This window comes from Orbicella franksi, chromosome 4, assembly GCF_964199315.1.
Source record: "Orbicella franksi chromosome 4, jaOrbFran1.1, whole genome shotgun sequence".
NCBI lineage: Eukaryota > Metazoa > Cnidaria > Anthozoa > Scleractinia > Merulinidae > Orbicella > Orbicella franksi.
This window is the reverse complement of record NC_138148.1, coordinates 15,935,304-15,955,885: the sequence shown is the minus strand read 5'-3', so window position 1 is coordinate 15,955,885 and position 20,582 is coordinate 15,935,304. Positions and strand designations below refer to the sequence as shown.

The 20,582-nt window shown below is 39.4% G+C and overlaps 1 protein-coding gene across 1 annotated transcript; it reads left to right on the top strand.

The window, feature by feature from the left end:
• Positions 1–8,397: 8,397 nt before the first annotated feature.
• LOC145484759 (uncharacterized) lies at positions 8,398–20,582 on the top strand. The gene is made up of 5 exons (XM_081463395.1): positions 8,398–8,998; positions 9,621–9,877; positions 10,610–10,696; positions 18,578–18,874; positions 19,843–20,582. The coding sequence occupies exons 1-5, from the start codon at positions 8,608–8,610 to the stop codon at positions 20,020–20,022; spliced, it is 1,212 nt and encodes a 403-aa protein (XP_081319521.1). The 5' UTR covers positions 8,398–8,607; the 3' UTR covers positions 20,023–20,582.

Genomic DNA, 20,582 nt, shown 5'->3' with positions numbered 1-20,582 from the left:
AAATGTTTTTAACCTTCATTATTAAATTTATTATTAGATTGCTAGTGAATATTACCTGGATTATGCCGTTTCCGAGTTACTTTTTGCCTCCGTCAACGAGTCTTAGTGCAAAACCTTTTAAATGAAAATGAGTTGATTTGCCTGAAAATGAAGTTGTAGGCGGAGCTCATTTCCATATGAATGGTTTCGCTCAAAGACTCGTTTTGACACAGACTCAGAGGCAAAAGGTAACTCGGAAATGGCCTACTGGGCCACCAGCAAAACCACTATTCTTAGTCGTCATTTCAGTATCTTCTCTTAAATGGGACAATTGGAGCAATGAACTTTTCAATAACAAGGTTCACAGTTTAAGCTGTCTCAATTGTGCAACTAGCAATAATAAAAAAAGAGTTACAGCTCGAGATAGCTATTGTATGCGTTATGCAGGACATTAAATCATTGTATCGTTATGATGCGCGTAAAAGCTCGATGGAAGCTATAGTAGCGTTCCCTCAAACCCATTTTATTCCCCAAACCCATCGGTTTAAGTATCGAATATCGACTTACTAATATTCGAATAGTTTTGACTTTTCTGAATTTCATAGGACACAGGTAATCTCATAAGATGTCTGTATTTGGAGGTTAATATTGGCGGCTACTTTGGAGACCTTCACTGAGATTCATTGAGTGAAATTTTTTTTTTAGAATTTATGGCTCAAAAGTCGAAAAGATTTAAATGACGCGCCACCAACTGAAACGGAAAATATTTTTGCGTGTACAATTCCTCGGCGTACTTTAAAGTAATGTGTATTTTTCGTTACGATAATATATTTCCTCCCAACTAGCAGGCAATATTAACCTCTTACCAACCGAGTGCATGCGAGGGCCGTATTGGACAATATTGACCGAAGTCGAGGCGCGGTACGGACCGAGCGCAGCGTGGTCCGTACAAAAACGGCCGGAGGTCAATATTTCTCCAGTACGGCTGGAGCAAGCTAGGTTAGTGAGTGGTTTAGTAAGTGAATTTATCGGTTTTCGAAAGCCAAAAAAATACAGGGCTAATGACCGTTTCCATGAGAACGGTTCGTAAGGCAACATCTCGACCAATTGAGAGCCAATCAGAACGCTAGGATCTACCTCTAGAAGCTTCAAGACCACCTTGCCTTATGGTTAAATGTAGTACCGCATTTACCTTATAATAAAAATTCCAGGAGTTTTTCAGCAGACGACAAGCAATCTCTATTTTGCTCGAAGATCCGCTAGGGAAGAACGTTCTTCCCCGCGGACTTTTGAACAAAAGAGAGACTGTGTTCGCAGTCTATTTCTTTGGTGTTCGTGCTTTTATGAGTTTGGTAGTAACAATTGCTTTTTAAGCCAATGTTTGAAAGGATTTTAATTCAAGTTAATTGCAGGTAGATGTTATAAAGATTCAATTTAAAACCAAAATACTATTTAGTCAAGTTTGTGGACTTACTGAGTCGATCCTCCACTAATGGCCACCTCTCTACAACGGCTACAAGTGGACGGTCGAGATGTTCAATCTTATTTAACCTCTCTGCAACGGCCATCTCTCCACAACGGAAACGGCCACTGAAAACTCGTCCCCAACTACCAAAATAACCTCTCGACAACGGCCAGTTAACCAACCAGTGACTAACGATGTATACAAAAACCCATGTTTTGTTGTAAAAGGTCACAAAACTGACTTGATCTGTACCACTCGTCGTTGGTCTCTGTTTCTGTTTTATTCCAATTTTATTTATCTATTTTGATTGTTTTACGCATTTGTATGCTACAGTAAGCATTTTTTTTTAGAAACAGAAATGTTGCACTAGCGAAAAATATATCTAGTGTTATATTACTTCACTACCTACCCATTACGGCCACCTCTCTACCGTCCTACTGTCCCTAAGGTGGCCATTGTGGAGCGAGTGTGACTGTAGTTTTCAATGACATTTTGAATTAGTTTTGTTATTTTGGACATTCGACACATTGAAACGTCTCTCGCATGTTCTCGAAAATGCTCTCGTAAGGTCAGGTGGAAGATCCCGACCCCACATTTCCAAACATATTCCCTAATCATGATAATGAAATTATGTGGTCTCGTGTAAAATCTCGCATGACATGAATATACTGCTTGGTACCTCAGATCGTGGTAAAAGGCATCTCATTTGGGACTTTCACCTTTTTCATGATACGTTCGATTTCCTGTTGGATTGACCATGGTGAAGCTCAACGTTGAACTAAAATCCGATCGAGCCGCCCTAAAGTAATTATAGCTCTTAGTTTTGTGTCTTTTTTTGTACAATATCTTTAAGGGGTGAAATAAAGCGTAACCCACGCCCAGCTTGGTCCCCTTGAGAAGGCAAAACAGACGCAGACTGCATGTCGCAGGCTGAAGTTTGTTTCAATTGAGGCTAAATGACCGGCAGCCGGTCAAGGTTTTAAAATCACTAAATGATCGCCAGTCTGATATTTTTCTCAAATTTAAGGAATCGAAGGAACCCATCCAATTCAAACTACCATATGTCGATTAAGAACTGCCAAGCGATCCAGAAGAGCAGCATAGATCGCAAGTCTAACACTTGGTTTACGCTCGGCTCATGGTTTGTGACACTCACGATTTTTCTGGGTCGACTGCCGGTCGCGGTTTTCAAATCACTAAATGACAGGCAGTCCGATATTTTTCTCAAATTTAAGGAATCGAAGGTACCCATCCCAACCCAAGCGATTCAGAAGAGCTTTATAGATCACAAGTCTAATAAACGCTTGGTTTACGCTCGGCTCAGAGAACTAGACCATGGTTTGTGACACTTTAATTTCTTTTATAACAAAGTTTCCATATAACGCGCGCTCTGATTGGCTGAAACAGCGTGCTTTATCAGAGAACAGAGCACGGGTTGATGACGGTAAGTTGGCTTCCAAGTTTTTGCTTCGGAATTTTGACGAATTTGACCCAAATTAAACATCCCCTGTGACTCAGACAAACGCAGTGGAAACGAGCTATTTGTCTGCAGTAAATATGGCTCACAGAGACCATTGTTAGCAACAGTAGTGTTAAAACTGTACTAAAATAACAAGTTTTGCTAGATTCCCGCCGACAAAACACATAGCGAAATAAACAAATTCTCAACCTAAACAGTGCTTCGATAAGGACATTATATTTGTTACGAAGGCAGAAATTATACTTAAGAAGTAAAACAACGACAGAAAACAACAATTGAACTGTCTCTGTTTATGATGAGAAGCTTTATTTTTGTAAAAATGCTCAATTGCTTAAACAACACTTACATGCAGTGTAGTAACGCTCGTTCTCCGGTCATCTCAGCGAAGTGAACCGACGAGTGGTTAATGCAAAGCTTGCTCTGATATTCTCTTCTGTGCTCGGAGTAGAACCAGTGGGAACCGTTTAGTCTTTCTAATTTTTACGCTAGTTCGGGCAATCTTGCTGCATGCGGCTACAAGCCGTAAATAATTGCAGCTCCTTTCAAATTAAACTCGGCATTTCGCATTTTCATCCGCAAGCTTTGAGCTCCGCGTTTCGTAATTTCCACTGGAAAGGTGCTCGTTTTCATGGGCCACAATACGACCGGATTCCTCTGGACTATAAACCTTTACCTGCCCTTAGATCCGTATTTAAAAATTAACTTAAAAGCGAACTTTGAAGGCATCGTTCTTCTCTCGAAAGCCGCTCAAACTTCTCGAAACTGAAAGCTTAGCTGAAGTCCAGTTTGTGATTGACAGCTGTCGCTTCGTTAGCCAATCAAATTATTTGAACAATTCTAAAAAGGATTGTGATTGGCTTATTTTAGCGTGCTTTATCAGAGAACAGTGCATCGCTGACGCCACTTTTGCTCGTTTGGAAAATAAAGTTTGGTTTGAAAATTCAGCTGAATGCGTGGAGAAATTATCGGATTCTTTATCATAAAACAAATAAAGAAGCCTCGGCTGTGCTCTGTTCTGTTGTAAAGCACTTAGGAAGCGGTAGAGCACTCAAGAAGTAGGGAAAAACACTCGACTACGTCTCGTGTTTTCCCCTACACTTCTTTCGTGCTCTACCGCTTCCTGCGTGCTTTACAACAGAACAGAGCACAGTCGAGGCTTCTTTATTTGTTAATTAGGTCGACTGCCGATCACGGTTTTCAAATTACTAAATGACCGGTAGTCCGAGTTTAATGAATCGCGGGAACCGATCATGTCCATCTTACAATATGTCGACTGAGAAGTTTCAAGCGATCCAAAAAATTTTTTCTACATTATAAGTATGAGAATAGATGGGTTCCTTCGATTCCTTAAATTTGAGAAAAATGTCAGACTGCCGGTCATTTAGTGATTTGAAAACCGTGACCGGCAGTCAATCTAAATAAATCCTAAGTATCACAAACCATGGTCTCGCTCTCTGAGCCGAGCGTAAACCAAGCGTTAGACTTACGATCTATACAACTCTTCTAGATCGCCTGGCAGTTCTTAATCGACATGTGATAGTTTGAACTGGATGGGTTCCTTCGATTCCTTAAAATTTGAGAAAAATATCAGACTGCCGGTCATTTAGTGATTTTAAAACCTTGACCGGCTTCCGGTCATTTAGCCACAGCAACTTCAGTCCCCAGGCGGTGTTGGACACGACTCGCAAAGCATGTCGGGAGAAATTTTCCCTGGAGCTCATTTTCATCTGATCGCTGAACGGCAAACATCTCCACGCGCTGATGGTGACGTGGAAATATGACTTATAGGAGGTTCGTTCGCATCCGATGCTGAAAGAAATCTGGAATGACATCCACATGAAATGTTCCGCACGCCAAGTAATAGCTGTAGATGACTTGGGCCACTCCTATTCTTGATATACATCAATGACATAAGTGCTTCCTCAAATTTGTTTTCCTTCACATTATTTGCTGACGACACCAACATATTTTACAAAAATAAAAGTCTAAACCAGTTACCTACAAAAGCAAATGGTGAGTTAACTAAACTTTCTCTATGGTTCAAAGCAAATAAATTATCTTTAAATATTTCTAAAACAACTTACATGATATTTTCAAACAAGAAAAACATGAATGAGACTATAAATTTAATGATAGACGAGAACATCATTGACAGAGTTAGGGAATGTAAGTTTCTTGGCACAGTTATAGATGAAAACCTAACATGGAAACCTCATATTAGCTTGGTAACAAGTAAAATATCAAAAAGTATTGGAATTATGTTTAAAGTACGGCAATTTTCAACCAAAGAAACGACCAAAACCTTATATTACACTCTTGTTTACCCTTACATACATTACTGTAATGTCATATGGGCCAACAATTATCCTACTAGACTATCTAGAATAGTAATACTTCAGAAAAGAGCAGTCAGGGCTATAGCTAAAATACAGTATAGAGAGAGTACAGAAAATGTCTTGAAGGAGCTAAAAATGTTAAAAGTACAGGAGATAATTTAATCATTTTTTATGATAAGTTTTACAATAATCAACTTCCAAAAAATTTGTCAAACATCTTTTCAGCAAATTATCAAATACATAGTTATGGTACACGACATGCAGATGATTGTCATCTCCCTCGTAAATCAACTACACTTGGCCAATACTCCTTGGCCTTTCAAGGTCCAAAAATATGGAATAGTATAGACATCAAAACACGAAAAATCAAATCTTTCAATATAATTAAGAATAACATAAAAAGATCTATAATAGACAAAGATAGCAGCAGTGGCAAAATACCCCTTTTATAAAATAAGCTTTTGATACTTATTGCTTCGTTGATCCTTTCATAAGATATTTTGAGTTGTTTCAAGTTTGATAATTATTATCAGTTAGTTGAAAAATGTCAAATTAGGAATATATAATTTCAAGCATTTTTTTGGCTTTTCTATAGACTCCCTCATCACTTGTTTTGTATCATCAAAATAGTAATATTAGGCGATTTATAGTATATACTGTAATAGGTGATGGAAGCAATATAAAGTTGAAAGTTGAAAGTTGACTTCTGCTCGATTTACAAAGCAACCATTTTCAGTGCTAAACAGATGATTTTAGTAGGAATCGAAGCTTCGCGGTTCGTCGAATCTCTACGGTTGAAAAATAAATTATTTCCGTTTCTGATCTCTTCGAATTCGATCCTAACTTGCCGGAATTGAACCTACCTTCGGCACTTTCCTTCTCAGATAGCTCGACTTGTGTGTGAAGTGTATCAGTGTATCGCTGGCCAACAACATGGTTGTTGACAGATATCATGTTTTCGTTCGACGATAAGAGAGCTGAAAAGTAAAACCTACGAAGAAAAGGGTTGAATAATTCGAAATCAAAGCCATGTTTTGTCCTTGAAAACTTGTGCAAAGCTTGATTAATCGAGTTTCGCCCGCTGTATTTCCTTATTAACCAAAAGGAATCTTAAACAACTTGCTAATGAGCTATGGCTCTTTCAAAATGACAAAAACAATTTGCAATAAATGGAATTAAAAAACTAGAAGCTTAATGGGAGAAGTAGGGTATGTTTTGCTTCAATGTAAGTGGTAAAAAATAATTGTATTTGTCCCCTATACCAGGTCACACTTCCGGCAAATCCTTGTTCAACTTACAAATCCAAGATTAAATATGTACTGTGTGGATCTATTTTGTAGACAATGGGATAACACGACTTTTGTCTTGTTCAACTTCCTTGAATGTATTTAAAGTAAAAGGGTCTACAAATGACTTTGCCTCAGACATTGCCACTGGCAATATCAATGTTCAAAATGATGAGAGTTTGAGATTTCTCTTCGCCTAGTGCTTAGGTGTTGGATGTAACTTGTATCTGCTCCAAGTGTCCATTCCTGGGTTCTCAGTACATGTGAGGCCATGTAAAAGGGAAATCAGGCTCAATGGGAAGAAGGCTTGGTTGAGTTACATGAAATGAATGCTTTGGACAAATAATATACTTCATGCTATTTAAAGTGGTTGCAACTAAAATTGCAGATGGGAGATGTGAAAAAAAAAAAAGACTTACATTTACTTGCAAATAATAATTCAATTCCAAAGTATGCTTTTTAAACTGAATGTTTGCAAAGCACTGACAAGCACACCAAAAAAACCAGCAAAATAGCACAAAAACCATATTCTGGAAACAGCAGCCAACATTAAGTTCACTTATAAATTAATAAACTGGAAGACTGTGAATGATAGGCACGGTCAATTAGCAATGACTGAATTGCTCATGGTCCTGTGCCTTCATTGCATGTCCTCATATCACAACTCTGCTAAAGTTTAAGGTTCAATGTAACTTGTGTAAACTAAAGGGAGCTCCTTACCCAGAAGAGTGCTATGCAGGTCATTTGAAATATCTATCAGTTTAAAATTTATTATTTACTGCAAGTCCTGTGGTCAACAACACAGTGATCATGTACCGATATTAACATTTCCTACGTTTGCTGTTAAATATTCTGCTAAAAACAGTCTCCACAGCACTTCCTCATGTTGACTCGTAATGACTATGACCAACTGAATTCAGAATAATCTAGCATGTAACTGTATCCTAGATCATCTATAGTGAGATATTTTGACTGAGATAACTAAATTGCAACAACATTTGAAAATACAAGCAGATGCACTGTACTGAACACTTGCAGTAGGTCTTAAAACTTGGGATTGCCATGCAGCTTTCTAAAATTATCAGCCATAGACGACTGAACAATAACATCCGATCCAAGAGTAGTAAATTTCTGTTAGAGATAACAGTTCAAGACAGGCAGCGATCATGATAGTGAAAATTCACTGTAAATGAGATGATATCTTTAATAGACTAGAATCCAAAGCAGGATCCAAAAATCTTGAACATCGGCCAAACAAACGGATGGCATACTTACTACAAAAACAAACAAACAAACAAGAAAACATTAAGATGTAAAGGGAACAAGCCGAGCCACAAAATAACAAGGGTAGAAATCACACAATCACTCCCGCGAAATACCGCGAACATCTGACAAATCAAGGAAAATGCCCCAACTTCAAGCCCGATTTTGACCGTTGAAACGACGGGGCCCGCCTGGGCCCGCCGAACTTTCCTAAAAGTTCAACTCTCGAACTAAAGTTTCACGAAAAAATAATTCACAATACTGATCCCTGTTACCCCACAAACGACTAAAAGAATACCCATGTCAAGCGCGTGTGGTAAACAAACGTTTTCAACATAGCATGATTTCCATTGACCAGTTCTGATGCAAAAATTGCTTACCAAAGCTTGAGGCTTGGCAAATAACTGGTCTAGATATTACAATAGCGGCACCTAGAAAAGGTTCGTTTGAATCTCATGATGAATGCAGAAATCGGTCGAGAAACGACAACCTACTCTCCATTCGCAACCAAAAATGTGTCCGCCATTGCTCCGGCTGAGACGACATATGATTGGTCGAATACTGTCACGTGAACCGTGTCCAACGCCGCCTGCTCAGTCCCGGGGGACCCAAGTATTCTCCACTAAGTAAAGTCGTAGATGTGTTTACTTTTAATTGAATTGTTATACCAGTGATGACAAAGCACGATTGAATCTTCAGACTGGGTGTCAACTTAAACCACGTGGTCTCATTAATAGAGTCAGGACCACAGGGCCATATCCATCGCATGATAAGACTTGTGTAAAAAGTCTCCACTCAATGTTTCAAGAGCCAATGGCGTTTCGAAGTAAAAAAGTCAAAGTGCAGCCAATTGAAACGTTCAGCTCAGAAAAACCTGATGAAGAAATCGTTCAGAGTGAAGACAGCTTCCAACTTGAGTTACAAAACGACAAGCATTCACGTCGCAATTTACACTCCATTCCAGAGGAAAGCTTCAAAGGAACACCTGAAAGTTCCAAGAGCTTATTGAAAGATGATTTGACGCAGAATTCTGTCAGCATCGAAAGAATTCGAAAGGAGGTTTATTCTCTCCGAGTCCTGGTTGCAGTCTTACTGGTCACCTCCACTGTTTCACTTGTCTTAAACATTTGGATCATCAGCAGGGACCGTGGACAGAACGATGATTGCGGTGTTAATCGATTACCCAGAGGTATTTGAATAGCCTTATTTGACGATTTTGTGTTCACTGGTTTTTTCTATTATTATTATTATTATTATTATTATTTTTAACTGAATGATATTGAGCTATTCTGTTTCATAATTTTACCATTATATCAGTTGGTTTCAGTCAGTAGAATCCCTTTCTACCATTTTGTACACACGGATATATTTCAAGCTGAGGCCTTCTCTCACCCTACCCGAACAATTTAACCCCTTGTTCCTGAAACGTTTCGATAAGGTCTAATTCACATATTTTAAAGCTTATTTCTGTAGCAGGTCAAATATTTAAAGAATTTTGAAAAAGAGTTCACCTGCAGGGCAATACATCGACAGAATAGCAACCGTATTTACCCACCGCATAGCATAACGCGGAATTAATTAACCTGTTTTCAAGTCAAGTTTATACTGATACTGAGCTGTTGGTAAAATTAAATTTAGCCTAAGTTTTCTGTTAGTCACCTTAGCTAATCTAATCTCGTACACAGCAGATATGCATCGATTCACCGTTTGGTTTACAGATTCCGTTATTTCGTCATTAACAGGGCGTGTTTGATGTGTTTTAAATTGAGGAGATTTACGGAACGCAATGTATCTGTTTTCGCACTCAACAGGAAAATCTGTCGGCGACACAGAGAAACTCTGGGGAAGTCTGAATGAAACCAAACAAGAAATTAGAGAAATACAAGCCAAGAAAAACAAACTTGCTGCCGGAGGAAATACGTCCTTGGACGACGATAACACCTCCGGAAATCCTGAGAGCTTTTTTAATTCAACAAACAAAAGATTGGAAAGGCTGGAAAACGAGTCACGAAATTTGATCGAAGACATCGAAAAGGCGGCAAAAAATCTCTCACGCACAGAGTTAGAGGTGAGGGCACGTAAAAATTAAACTCAAGCTAAGAAGGTGTTTGTCGAAAGAAGAAAGATTAAAACTGCTTCGAGTCTGTTTGTCTATCCTGAAAGTCAAGCATCCCAGTGAAACCGTTTGTTTGCCTTTTATCAGTTGACTAACATCTACACGTGTACAACCTATTATTAGAAACTTTATCCCATAGGCAGTTTCTAATGGAACTTTCCGGAAACATAATAGCACTGAATATTATACCCACAACAAAGATATGACATATTCACTGCTTATGAAGAAATAGTTTGAAGTAACAGAGAGTTAATAAGACCTGCACTAAATGTTGCTTACAAGTGAGAATGAATTAACACAGCATTACTTTCTCTCGAGCCGCACCCTGCATTATGAGCTTTCAGTCATCGGATTATTTATGAATCCTTACGTATTTCTTGAACATTTTTTGTCGTGGTTTGTATTACTATATTTATGATAGGAGAACAGTCAAGAAGAATTTAGCAACGCTTTATACTCAGTTTATATGCTTAATGGTCAGTCTAAAATGCAAGCTCAAATTGTTTTAACTGTGGCAGTTCTTTCTAGTCGACATAGTTCCGATATTATTGGAATTACATTAAAAAAATGAAAATAAATGGTCACCGACACCAATGAATTGACATATACTGACAACTGCGGTCGGAAATGTAATGGTAATTCTGATACGCTAATCTTTGCATTTTCTTGTATTAATCAATTCAGATATCGATGGTAAAGGAGGAGCTACAGATTGAACTTGGTACGTTGCAGAAGCACATTATGCTTTTGAACACGTCTCTTTTAGACAAGGTAAATACATAACATTTAAATTCACTTTGTTTTAAAAAGATTACTTGAGCGTCTTGTTTTCACTGCTTCTCCAGATTTGTCCTTTTCCTCTGCTATTGGAGAATAACGGTCATTATTAAGAATAATTGCCACTAAAAATCAAAGAAATCGTGGCCACGGTCGAAAAATCGATTTTGCTCATACTTTGCCAGTTTGAAGGCCTAGGTAAGTAACTGACGGAAATCAAGTTAGTTTTTTGAAATATCCAATATAACGGCAGAAATTCACGAAAAACGGTTATCGCACCGAAAGCTTAGATTTCACTTCGCGGTAACCCGAAATTTTACACTTTTCAGCTTTTTGCTACACAGTCGTTTACATCGCTGTCAAACGTTCTCAACTTTAAATGTATACATTGATTCTTCCTTAATCAAAAGATAGAGATTGGTTTTATTTCTTGTGTTTTCTGGCCGAACTGAGCCCCGATTAAGTAGACATACTTTTCCAATTAAAACAAAACTCAAACGTTATGCAAATTCAGTGAGGAAAAACGCTGACCGGTAGTGCTTCAAATCGTCTGATATTCTAGCAAAAGACAGTTCAGTCGATGCATTTTGGCTTACGGGTTCATTTTTGTGGGATCTACCAGCAATTTTGCATGAACGCCGATCAAAAATCGAGAAAATTGCAATTCAGCCCCTTTGAAATTTGCAATGTAACGCAACACGCTAGAATAAGTAAAAATCTTTTGTTGGCTTGAGACAGGACAATCAAAGCTTATTAATGTCTTTAACGGTTGAAACGCTTTAGAAATAATATTTAACTTAGAAATTGCCTGTAATAGCTAAAAAACACGAGTAGAGCCAAACTTAATCGCTCCCTAACTCTCCCTGTTTTGTGTCACGCATGATACACTTGGCCGATGCTACAATCTTGGAAATGACAATCTGTGGCGAAGGTCAAGTAATTTATGCAGCTTCGGGATAAGTGACGGAGTGTTTGAAGCGTTCAAAGTATTTCCCCACCAGTTGCTCTTAGATTCCCTTTGCGTTTAGATAACTCCTCCCAGAAACAATTCAAATCTGCAGGAGCAAGGATATTCGGGACGGCTAAAACGCACTGTTCAGTTTTCTCAAATAACAACGCGTACTAGAGCTTTACACTGCAATCCACGGTGCTACTATGCAGCGAGTACGTGACGGACTTGGAAGATGCGTTAAATCTGTAGAAGATGATGGAGCTTTCTCCAGAACTCAACCTTCAATCGCTTTTTCAAATTATGCGATATTCAGATATCAGTTTGCTTTCCTTTGAAGCTTCGTCCAGTACAAAAAGCCTACCTTTGCATTCAGCTCATTGATCGGGGTGGAAAAAGAGACGCCAGTATCAGTTTCATGATCTACTTGCAGGGCGAGGCAGGAAGAGAAAAGAGTTGAATTGCATTGATAACGCTGGGGTGGGGATGAGAGAAAACTCCTGATAAAAATTGCCTTGTTTACAAACCAAATTTGTGACGCCACGGTTGGTTTTCATTGCTATTTAGCACTGAAGCATGAAGCATTTTTGTAGCCAATGACATGTCGGTATATCTTTAAGCTACGTTGTGGTTTACACTTCTGAAAAAATTAGTGCTACCTACTCTTTATCATGCTTTATCATGTAGTCTTGTGGATCGTTTTATACCACCAACTACTGCCTCATTCAGTTGACGAGCCTTTCTTCGACCCTGGTTTAACAAGCTTTTCAGTTCAAATAATTAACAAGAAATAATTCGAAAACACAAGTATCCTGTAAGATGTTGGATGTTGCAACAAGGTGGCCAAACGTAATTAAGCAAATTGCGTGTGTGCAACATTGGTGACATTCTTGCGCGCGTCAATTTTTTTTCCCTTGCTTCTAGTCCAGTTCTGGCCCTTTCTCTGTCACGAAACGTCGGGAGAGAGCCGAGAGAGAGGGACCCTCCCTCTCGACGTTGCTTGACAAGGAGAGGGCCAGAAGAGGACTACCTTGCTTCTGGATAGTCATTGAGGGTGTGACCGTTAAAACTACGGAAATTATTTATTTATTATTCCTAAAGTATTTGCCTACCTCGACTTCCTTCAATGATGAAAACTTTTAGCACAAGGACTGGCGTGTTGCTTTTTATCAGGTCAGACTGATTTTAAAGTACAAGCCAGCAGGTGCAAGTCAAGGAGGAATATGTGTTGTTATCATTGAGGAGAGTTTCTGGTTCTCTGTTCATCAAAGACTTCAGTCGTTACTGGCGCGCCTGAGCCCACAGGGAAGAACTGTTCTGAATCTTCTATTATAATAAAGTTTCCATATAACGCGCGCTCTGATTGGTTGAAACAGTGTGCTTTATCAGAGAACAGAGCACGGGTTGATGACGGTAAGTTGGCTTCCAAATTTTTGCTTCGGAATTTTGACAAATTTGACCCAAATTAAACATCCCCTGTGACTCAGACAAACGCACTGGAAGCGAGCTATTTTTCTGCAGTAAATATGGCTCACAGAGACCATTGTTAGCAACAGTAGTGTTAAAACTGTACTAAAATAACAAGTTTTGCTAGATTCCCGCCGACAAAACATGTATAGCTGTATGCTCATTTGCTCAAACAACACTTACATGCAGTGTAGTAACGCTCGTTCTCCGGTCATCTCAGCGAAGTAAACCGACGAGTGGTCAGTGCAAAACTTGCTCTGATGTTCTCTTCTGTGCTCGAAGTAGAACCAGTGGGAGCCGTTAAGTCTTTCTAACTTTTACGCTAGTTCGGGCAATCTTGCTGCATGCGGCTACAAGCCGTAAATAACTGTAGCTCCTTTCAAATTCAACCCGGCATTTCGCATTTTCATCCACAAGCTTTGAGCTCCGCGTTTCGTAATTTCCACTGGAAAAGTGCTCGTTTTCATGGGCCACAATACGACCGGATTCCTCTGGACTATAAACCTTTACCTGCCTTGAGATCCGTATTTAAAAATTAACTTAAAAGCGAACTTTGAAGGCATCGTTCTTCTCTCGAAAGCCGCTCAAACTTCTCGAAACTGAAAGCTTAGCTGAAGTCCAGTTTGTGATTGACAGCTGTCGCTTCGTTAGCCAATCAAATTATTTGAACAATTCTAGCAAGGATTTTGATTGGCTTATTTTAGCGTGCTTTATCAGAGAACAGTGCACGGCTGACGCCACTTTTGCTCGTTTGGAAAATAAAGTTTGGTTTGAAAATTCAGCTGAATGTGTAGGGAAATTATCTGATTCTTTATCATAAAACAAATAAAGAAGCCTCGACTGTGCTCTGTTCTGTTGTAAAGCACTTAGGAAGCGGTAGAGCACTCAAGAAGCAGGGAAAAACACTCGACTACGTCTCGTGTTTTCCCCTACACTTCTTTCGTGCTCTACCGCTTCCTGCGTGCTTTACAACAGAACAGAGCACAGTCGGGGCTTCTTTATTTGTTAAGTAAATTCACGGACTTGAAAAAATTTCCATTTGCTGTGTGTGTAATTTCCACAGATCCTTGAGTGACATGAATCAACTTCTGGACCTGTACCTAATCAGGAGCCGGTCATGGGCTCCTGGCCTAATCAATGAGATTGTTGATTCCAAGAAGTTTCTCGGTTTCTCAAAACGCACACATTCGCCAAAAATATTCTTCACGTATGTCTCAATGCGATAAAATCTGAAGGACTTTTAGTGGCTTTTGATATCCTTGTTACACTGTATGAGCGGTATGACCGTAACTGCGTGCCGGCACAAATTCCACCGTATTGAAGAACGAACTCGTGCGGGGCGTCTTTAATTCATCCAGCTTACTTCGATTCTTCTTTGATAAGTGCGTTGTTTGCTTGGTTATCGATACAACATTAACTTTTCGTGGGAATAGATGGCCTCCTACTAGCTGGCGACGGCATAAAGCTTGTAATCCCTAACATCGTTCCAATATGTATATACTATTGGGACCTTTTTTACTTCGTTCAGCGGGTTAACTGGGCAATCTTCTCTTATTAATGCATGATTTCGCAAAGATCTTGTTATTAAAATTTGACTCATTTTGAACGGTGAAAAAATGGTTTCAAATTCCCCTTGAAAAATCGCTCGAACGTGACACTGGGCAGCGAGAAGATGGAGAGTGCGATTTAAAAGTTTGGTGTTTCTTTTTCGCTTTTTTTTAAACTCTTGTCGGCGATTTTTTTTGTAAATAAAATACTAATTTTAAAGCTTTTCAAATGTAAAAGACATTAGTAGGCTTTGATTGTCCTGTCTCAAGCCAACAAAAATGGTCTTACCTATTTTAGCGTATTGCGTTACATTGCAAATTTCAAAGGGGCTGAATTGCAATTTTCTCGATTTTTGATCGGCGTTCATGCAAAATTGCAAGTAGATCCCACAAAAATGAAACTGTAGGCCTACAATTCATTGGCTGAACTGTCTTCTGCTAGAATATCAGACAATTTGAAGCACTACCGGTCAGCGTTTTTCCTCACTGAATTTGCATAACTTTTGAGTTTTGTTTTAATTAGAAAAGTATGTCTACTTAATTGGGGCTCAGTTCGGCCAGAAAACACAAGAAATAAAACCAATCTCTATCTTTTGATTAAGGAAGAATCAATGTATACATTTAAAGTTGAGAACGTTTCACAGCGATGTAAACGACTGTGTAGCAAGAAGCTGAAAAGTGTAAAATTTCGGATTATCGCGAAGTGAAATCTGAGCTTTCGGTGCGATAACCGTTTTTCGGGAATTTCTGCCGTTATATTGGATATTTCAAAAAACTAACTTGATTTCCGTCAGTTACTTACCTAGGCCTTCAAACTGGCAAAGTATGAGCAAAATCGATTTTTCGACCGTGGCCACATTTTTAGAATTTTCTTTGATTTTTACTGACATTTACTCTTAAATTCTCAGCTTCGGATAATACAATTCTAGCTTTCTGATAGGTTCACTGGATCTCGGTTACCAACCATTATACCTGCGTTTGACCTTATATGGAGATGAAAGCGGCAAATGTCGCTCGGCATGAGCTTTTTCGCATGAAGCGAAGTTTCGTCGACAAAAAAAATGGATGAAAAAAAACACATTCGGTGAGCTATCTACACGGGAAATACAGGAAATTATGGACAATGCCGTTCCAGTAACAACAAAAAAGCCACAAAGTTCGAGATAAGATTATTTAACGGTACGTATAGTTGCAAAATTAAAATATGACCGACGAGATTTTACGCATTCATGAAGATTATGTAACAAAAACAAATTTTACCTTAACAGAATGGCTTGCTAGTGGCACCAAATTTTCAAAACTGATATAAGAAATGTCAAAAGAAGAACTGAATGTTCAGTTGAAGAGTTTTTACTCGTCTGCGAGGAAGAAAGGAGACACTTATTGCAAAAGTTCATTGATTAAATCCATTAAAGCCGCCAGTTGGTCATTTCCTTCGCACGCCGCCGCCCAACAAACTGTTTTCCATTATCTCTGACCAGGCAAACAAATTATTAGAGCATATGCATTTGTAAAAGGCCGCAGGAAGACAGGCATAATTGCCGGCGTAGTCCAAAAGAAACCAGTTTCCAATGAGCAGATGAGGAAACTGTTCGACTAAGCAAGCTCGGATCGGCCGAGAGCAAGAATTCCGCACAGCTACAGAGGACGACCTAGTTTCATCTCAGTCTCTTTTTGGCCGACGACGACGAGAGAATCAACGATAGCTAGCGCCAACAATTCTGTCCTTGCGAAAAACACCTTAAGGAGTTGAGTGTTTTGAGCTGAACCGAAGTAAGCCCGGTGCTTTACCAGCCACGAAAAACCACCAGGGTGGCCTTGGAGATTCTGAAGATGAACCTGACGCTAAGATAGTTTCTGTCCTTGACTCTAAAACTGACCAACAATGAGCTCCACACATACAGCTCGAAATGCCAAGGCTTTCAAAGCAAGGGAATCCTGAGAGAGATCTTGTCGAGAATGATTTTGGCACAACGTCTGTGTCACATGGCGATCAAAGTTTTCCGCAGCATTATTACAATGGCAATGTGCAAGTGCACAATTATTTGGCTCTTCTCCATGACTCGAACTTGAACGCTCTTCAAACTTTCTGACCAAGGTTATATCTCCTTCATTTGATAGACGTTTCTTGAATTCTACTTGATTGCAATTTCATTCAGCAAATTCTCTTGCTTCGCTCTCAAATTTTTCATTCAAGTAATTTTACAAACGGCGCGCATGTCGTGTGATTTCCCACTTGTTGTTGTTTTTGTCACATCGACTTCCGGTCGTTTTGTAAAATTAAAATCCAATAAAATTAAGCTATATCTCCAAGAACACAAACGCACCGAATTTAATAAAACAATTATTCCATTCGCGCTTGTTGGATATGAGATTGGTTATAGCCAACTCGGCCCTACGGGCCTCGTCGGCTATTTACCATCTCATATCCAACGCGCGCTCATGGAATAATTGTTAAATAACGCCCATTATTTTGATTGTCAGTCCAGATATGTGCTTGACAGTGACTTTAGTCATTCTCGAAAACTGAACTACCAGGGCACTCTCTCCTTTTCGACAATTCCCCCCCTCCCCCCCTCCCCCCCCCCCTCCCCCCACGTACTATCATTATTGTAATTTTTAAGTTGGTAACTTTCTTCTAAATGGAAGGAGATAATGCAGAAGTGTAAAAAAAGGAAAGAAAAGGGGTAACACGAGAGCGCCTGAGGCTCACAATATTCAATATTACCAACTTCACTCCTTAGGGGAGCTTAGCGCTTCCACCGCTGTTCTCCACTGCACTCTATTTGGCGCGATTTTCGAAGGCGGTCCTAGGGTTGTTTTCTCTAAGTTTTCTTATGAGATGCCCAGTCCACTTCCTGCTCTTGATAGCGTCCTCTTGGTGGCTTTGACTACTTTTCTTCTGGAGCTGGCATTCAAGGTTACCGTATACCTTTAGAGGTATCTCTCTTCGAAGCGATGCAGCGCGTTCGGTTTAAACTGTAGATACCTAAACCCCATATCAAATTAAAGCTTATAGAGCTGGATATCAAACTGTACCAAGAATTTTGAAATAACATGAATTGTCGAATTTTTTACGACCTCTCAATTGCGATCGTCCGAATCACTTTTTAAAAGCTAAAAGTCAAAGCGAATCTCGTTTTACGCTTACTTCATTTGTTCCTCAGTTTCCGGACCCAAAGTGCTAGAAAACGTATCTGCGATTCGCCGTATTCAATTTCATTGAAAAGTCACAGAACATTTTCGAAATAGGATAAAAAAATATTCAGTGATCGTAGAAAAATCGCTCTCAGAGAAAAAAATATTTAGAAATGAAAAATTTGCAACTGAGTTTTCCTGTTTCTATGTCAAACTAGCTACTGTCCAAATTTGAGAGCAAACGAACAAATTCCCTTTGCCTTGTAGCTTTCTAAAGGGACCCAAAAGATGATTCGGACGCTCACAATTAGAGGTCGTGACAAATTCGGCAATTCATTTTATTTCGGAAAGTTCTTGGTATAGTGTGATAGCCAGCTCTGTAAACTTTAATTTGATATAGGGTTTAGGTATCTACAGTTTAAACCGAACGCGCTACATCGCTTGGACGCCACTCTAAAGGTGCTCTTAAGGTATTCGGTAACCTAAAAATGATTGCATCTTTGCTATGAAACTTAACAATCTCATTATGTGGTCCTATGTGGATCTGTGCAAGCACATTATGGTCCTCATGTGGGTTCTAATCTTAGCTTAACTTTCCCATAAAAATATCATCAACACTTTGTAAGTCATAAAACCGAATCAAGAAGAGTTTTTATTTAAATGATCTCTACGTTAAGAACGGGTTTTATTGCAACTGTGTGATTAATTTAAAGAAGAAACAAGTAATAGGGAAGTAAGGGAGAATTGATAACAGGATTTTCGTCCAATTGTTAGATCAACGATGTTAGTAAGAAGACTGGCCCAGTTGGACCGCCAGGCCCTCCTGGAAATTCAGGCATCAATGGAACTCGAGGTCCCACTGGTGCCATTGGTGAAAGAGGCTTCAATGGCTCTGCAGGGTCCCAGGGCCCTGTCGGACCCCGCGGAAGTGATGGTTCTCAAGGCCTTCCGGGCAGTCCAGGTCCACCAGGCCCTGGAAACCTGAGTTATTGTCATTACAAAATGGAGAGTTCTACCGGTGTCAATAGTGGTTCAGATGCAAACGTTGACGTTGTTCTGAAAGAATTGAAAGTAAGTTTGTATGCAATTCGTGTTATTACGCATTAGCGACTACTTCTCGAAAGCGACCTCCTCCTTTCGGGCACGCGTCCCATCTTGCTGGATCTTGTTTCTGTTACCGGAGTATTTCTTCTCCCTGTCGGGTGGGATGCTGGTCCATCGCAGGGTTAATCCCAGAATTAATTGCCATGGCTTTTTCTAATACACCGGAAGGGCTGGTATGTTTATCAGGAATTTCCGCAACTGAGGGTAGCTCTTTAACGACGCGGTGATAGATCAAGACTTATGAACTGATTGTGGATGTTTAGAACTCCATTCTCTGTCTCGGTTTGGGTGCTTAACCAAGATACATAGCCTGTCGTCACCTGTCTAACTGGATACTAGCGAATATGGTGTTGAAGAAACTTGAAAAATAGTGGCAGAAGAACTTGGGATAACTTCAGCCTACGTAGCATCCTATCCAGACGAAGAAACAATACTCGGAGAAGTACCAGTTTTGAAAATCCAATGCTGTCATTTGGTTTTTTTTGGTAGCATATAGTGTTTTGGAACAACGTAGAGAAAATTCGGTCTAACGCATCATAAATTTGATTAAATGTATGGCATGAATAAGGGGATGAAGAGAACTTAACTTTGGAAACTAATGAGATCTTTTATGTGCAGAGTAGCTTTACGGTCGCATCAAAATTTTAGTATGGATTGTTTAAGCAAAAATGCATGAATTCCTCCAGCATTTTTAATTTATGGTCTCTAGTATTGTTTTGGAAGCTCTCAAATTGCATTATATAGTCTTAAGACTTGTGGTTATAACTCGCGACACATACGAGCAATTCATACGATTTCCTATAGCGACATTACGTAGGTTCTTCTTCGAACATACATTTGAAGACCTGGACTATTAGCTGCTATTGAGTGCCCTTGTTATTTCTGCATTTCAATTCATTGGTGTCTTCGTTGTTATTCTTTCTACCATTCCGCAGGATGTAAAGATTATTGGAGTGACCTGTTCATCGAATGACGCACAGATGCACACCTTATCCAGCATTGTCGACCAAGGATTTCGATACTACAGTTGCCGCTGTCGTGGAACCATGGGCCTTGGTGCTAGAAACAAAATGGTCTGCTACATTCATTACTGGGAGTGTCGTTTACTCACATGAAGGGAATTACTTGGTCCTGGGAAATGCATTATCATTTGATCTGTGATTGTTTAAGTATTCTTTGTGTACTCCATGTGGGTATTTTGCCTTCAGAGAACCCGTTAATTTGTGAGCGACTGATCATTGTCCAGTCCGCGACTTACGTCCAGTTGTAACTTATTGACTGTAGGATAGCGTGGCAACCTTTTAACACTTCTTGTTTTACTTGCATCATACGAAGTAATGTAATGATATTCGATACCCTGAAAGACATACATGTAACATTTGATTTCACTTTCTTGTTAACTGATAAAATAATAAACTGACGATGACAGAAGTTACTGTCGAAACATGTATTTGAATCTCAAAAGCGTTGTCTTTTAAAAAAAATGTTCCTAAACTGATACTAACGACCGCATTCACCCTTTAAGCCCCAGTTACGCATATACGCGTAATTAATGGTCGTGCTCTTTGTACCACTTGTGACGTCATTAATTTAAATGTCACCAGATATTCTTGATAAGCAGATAGTAGAGCTAAGATGAACCTTTCGGTACAACGGTCGATTTTGGATATCGACG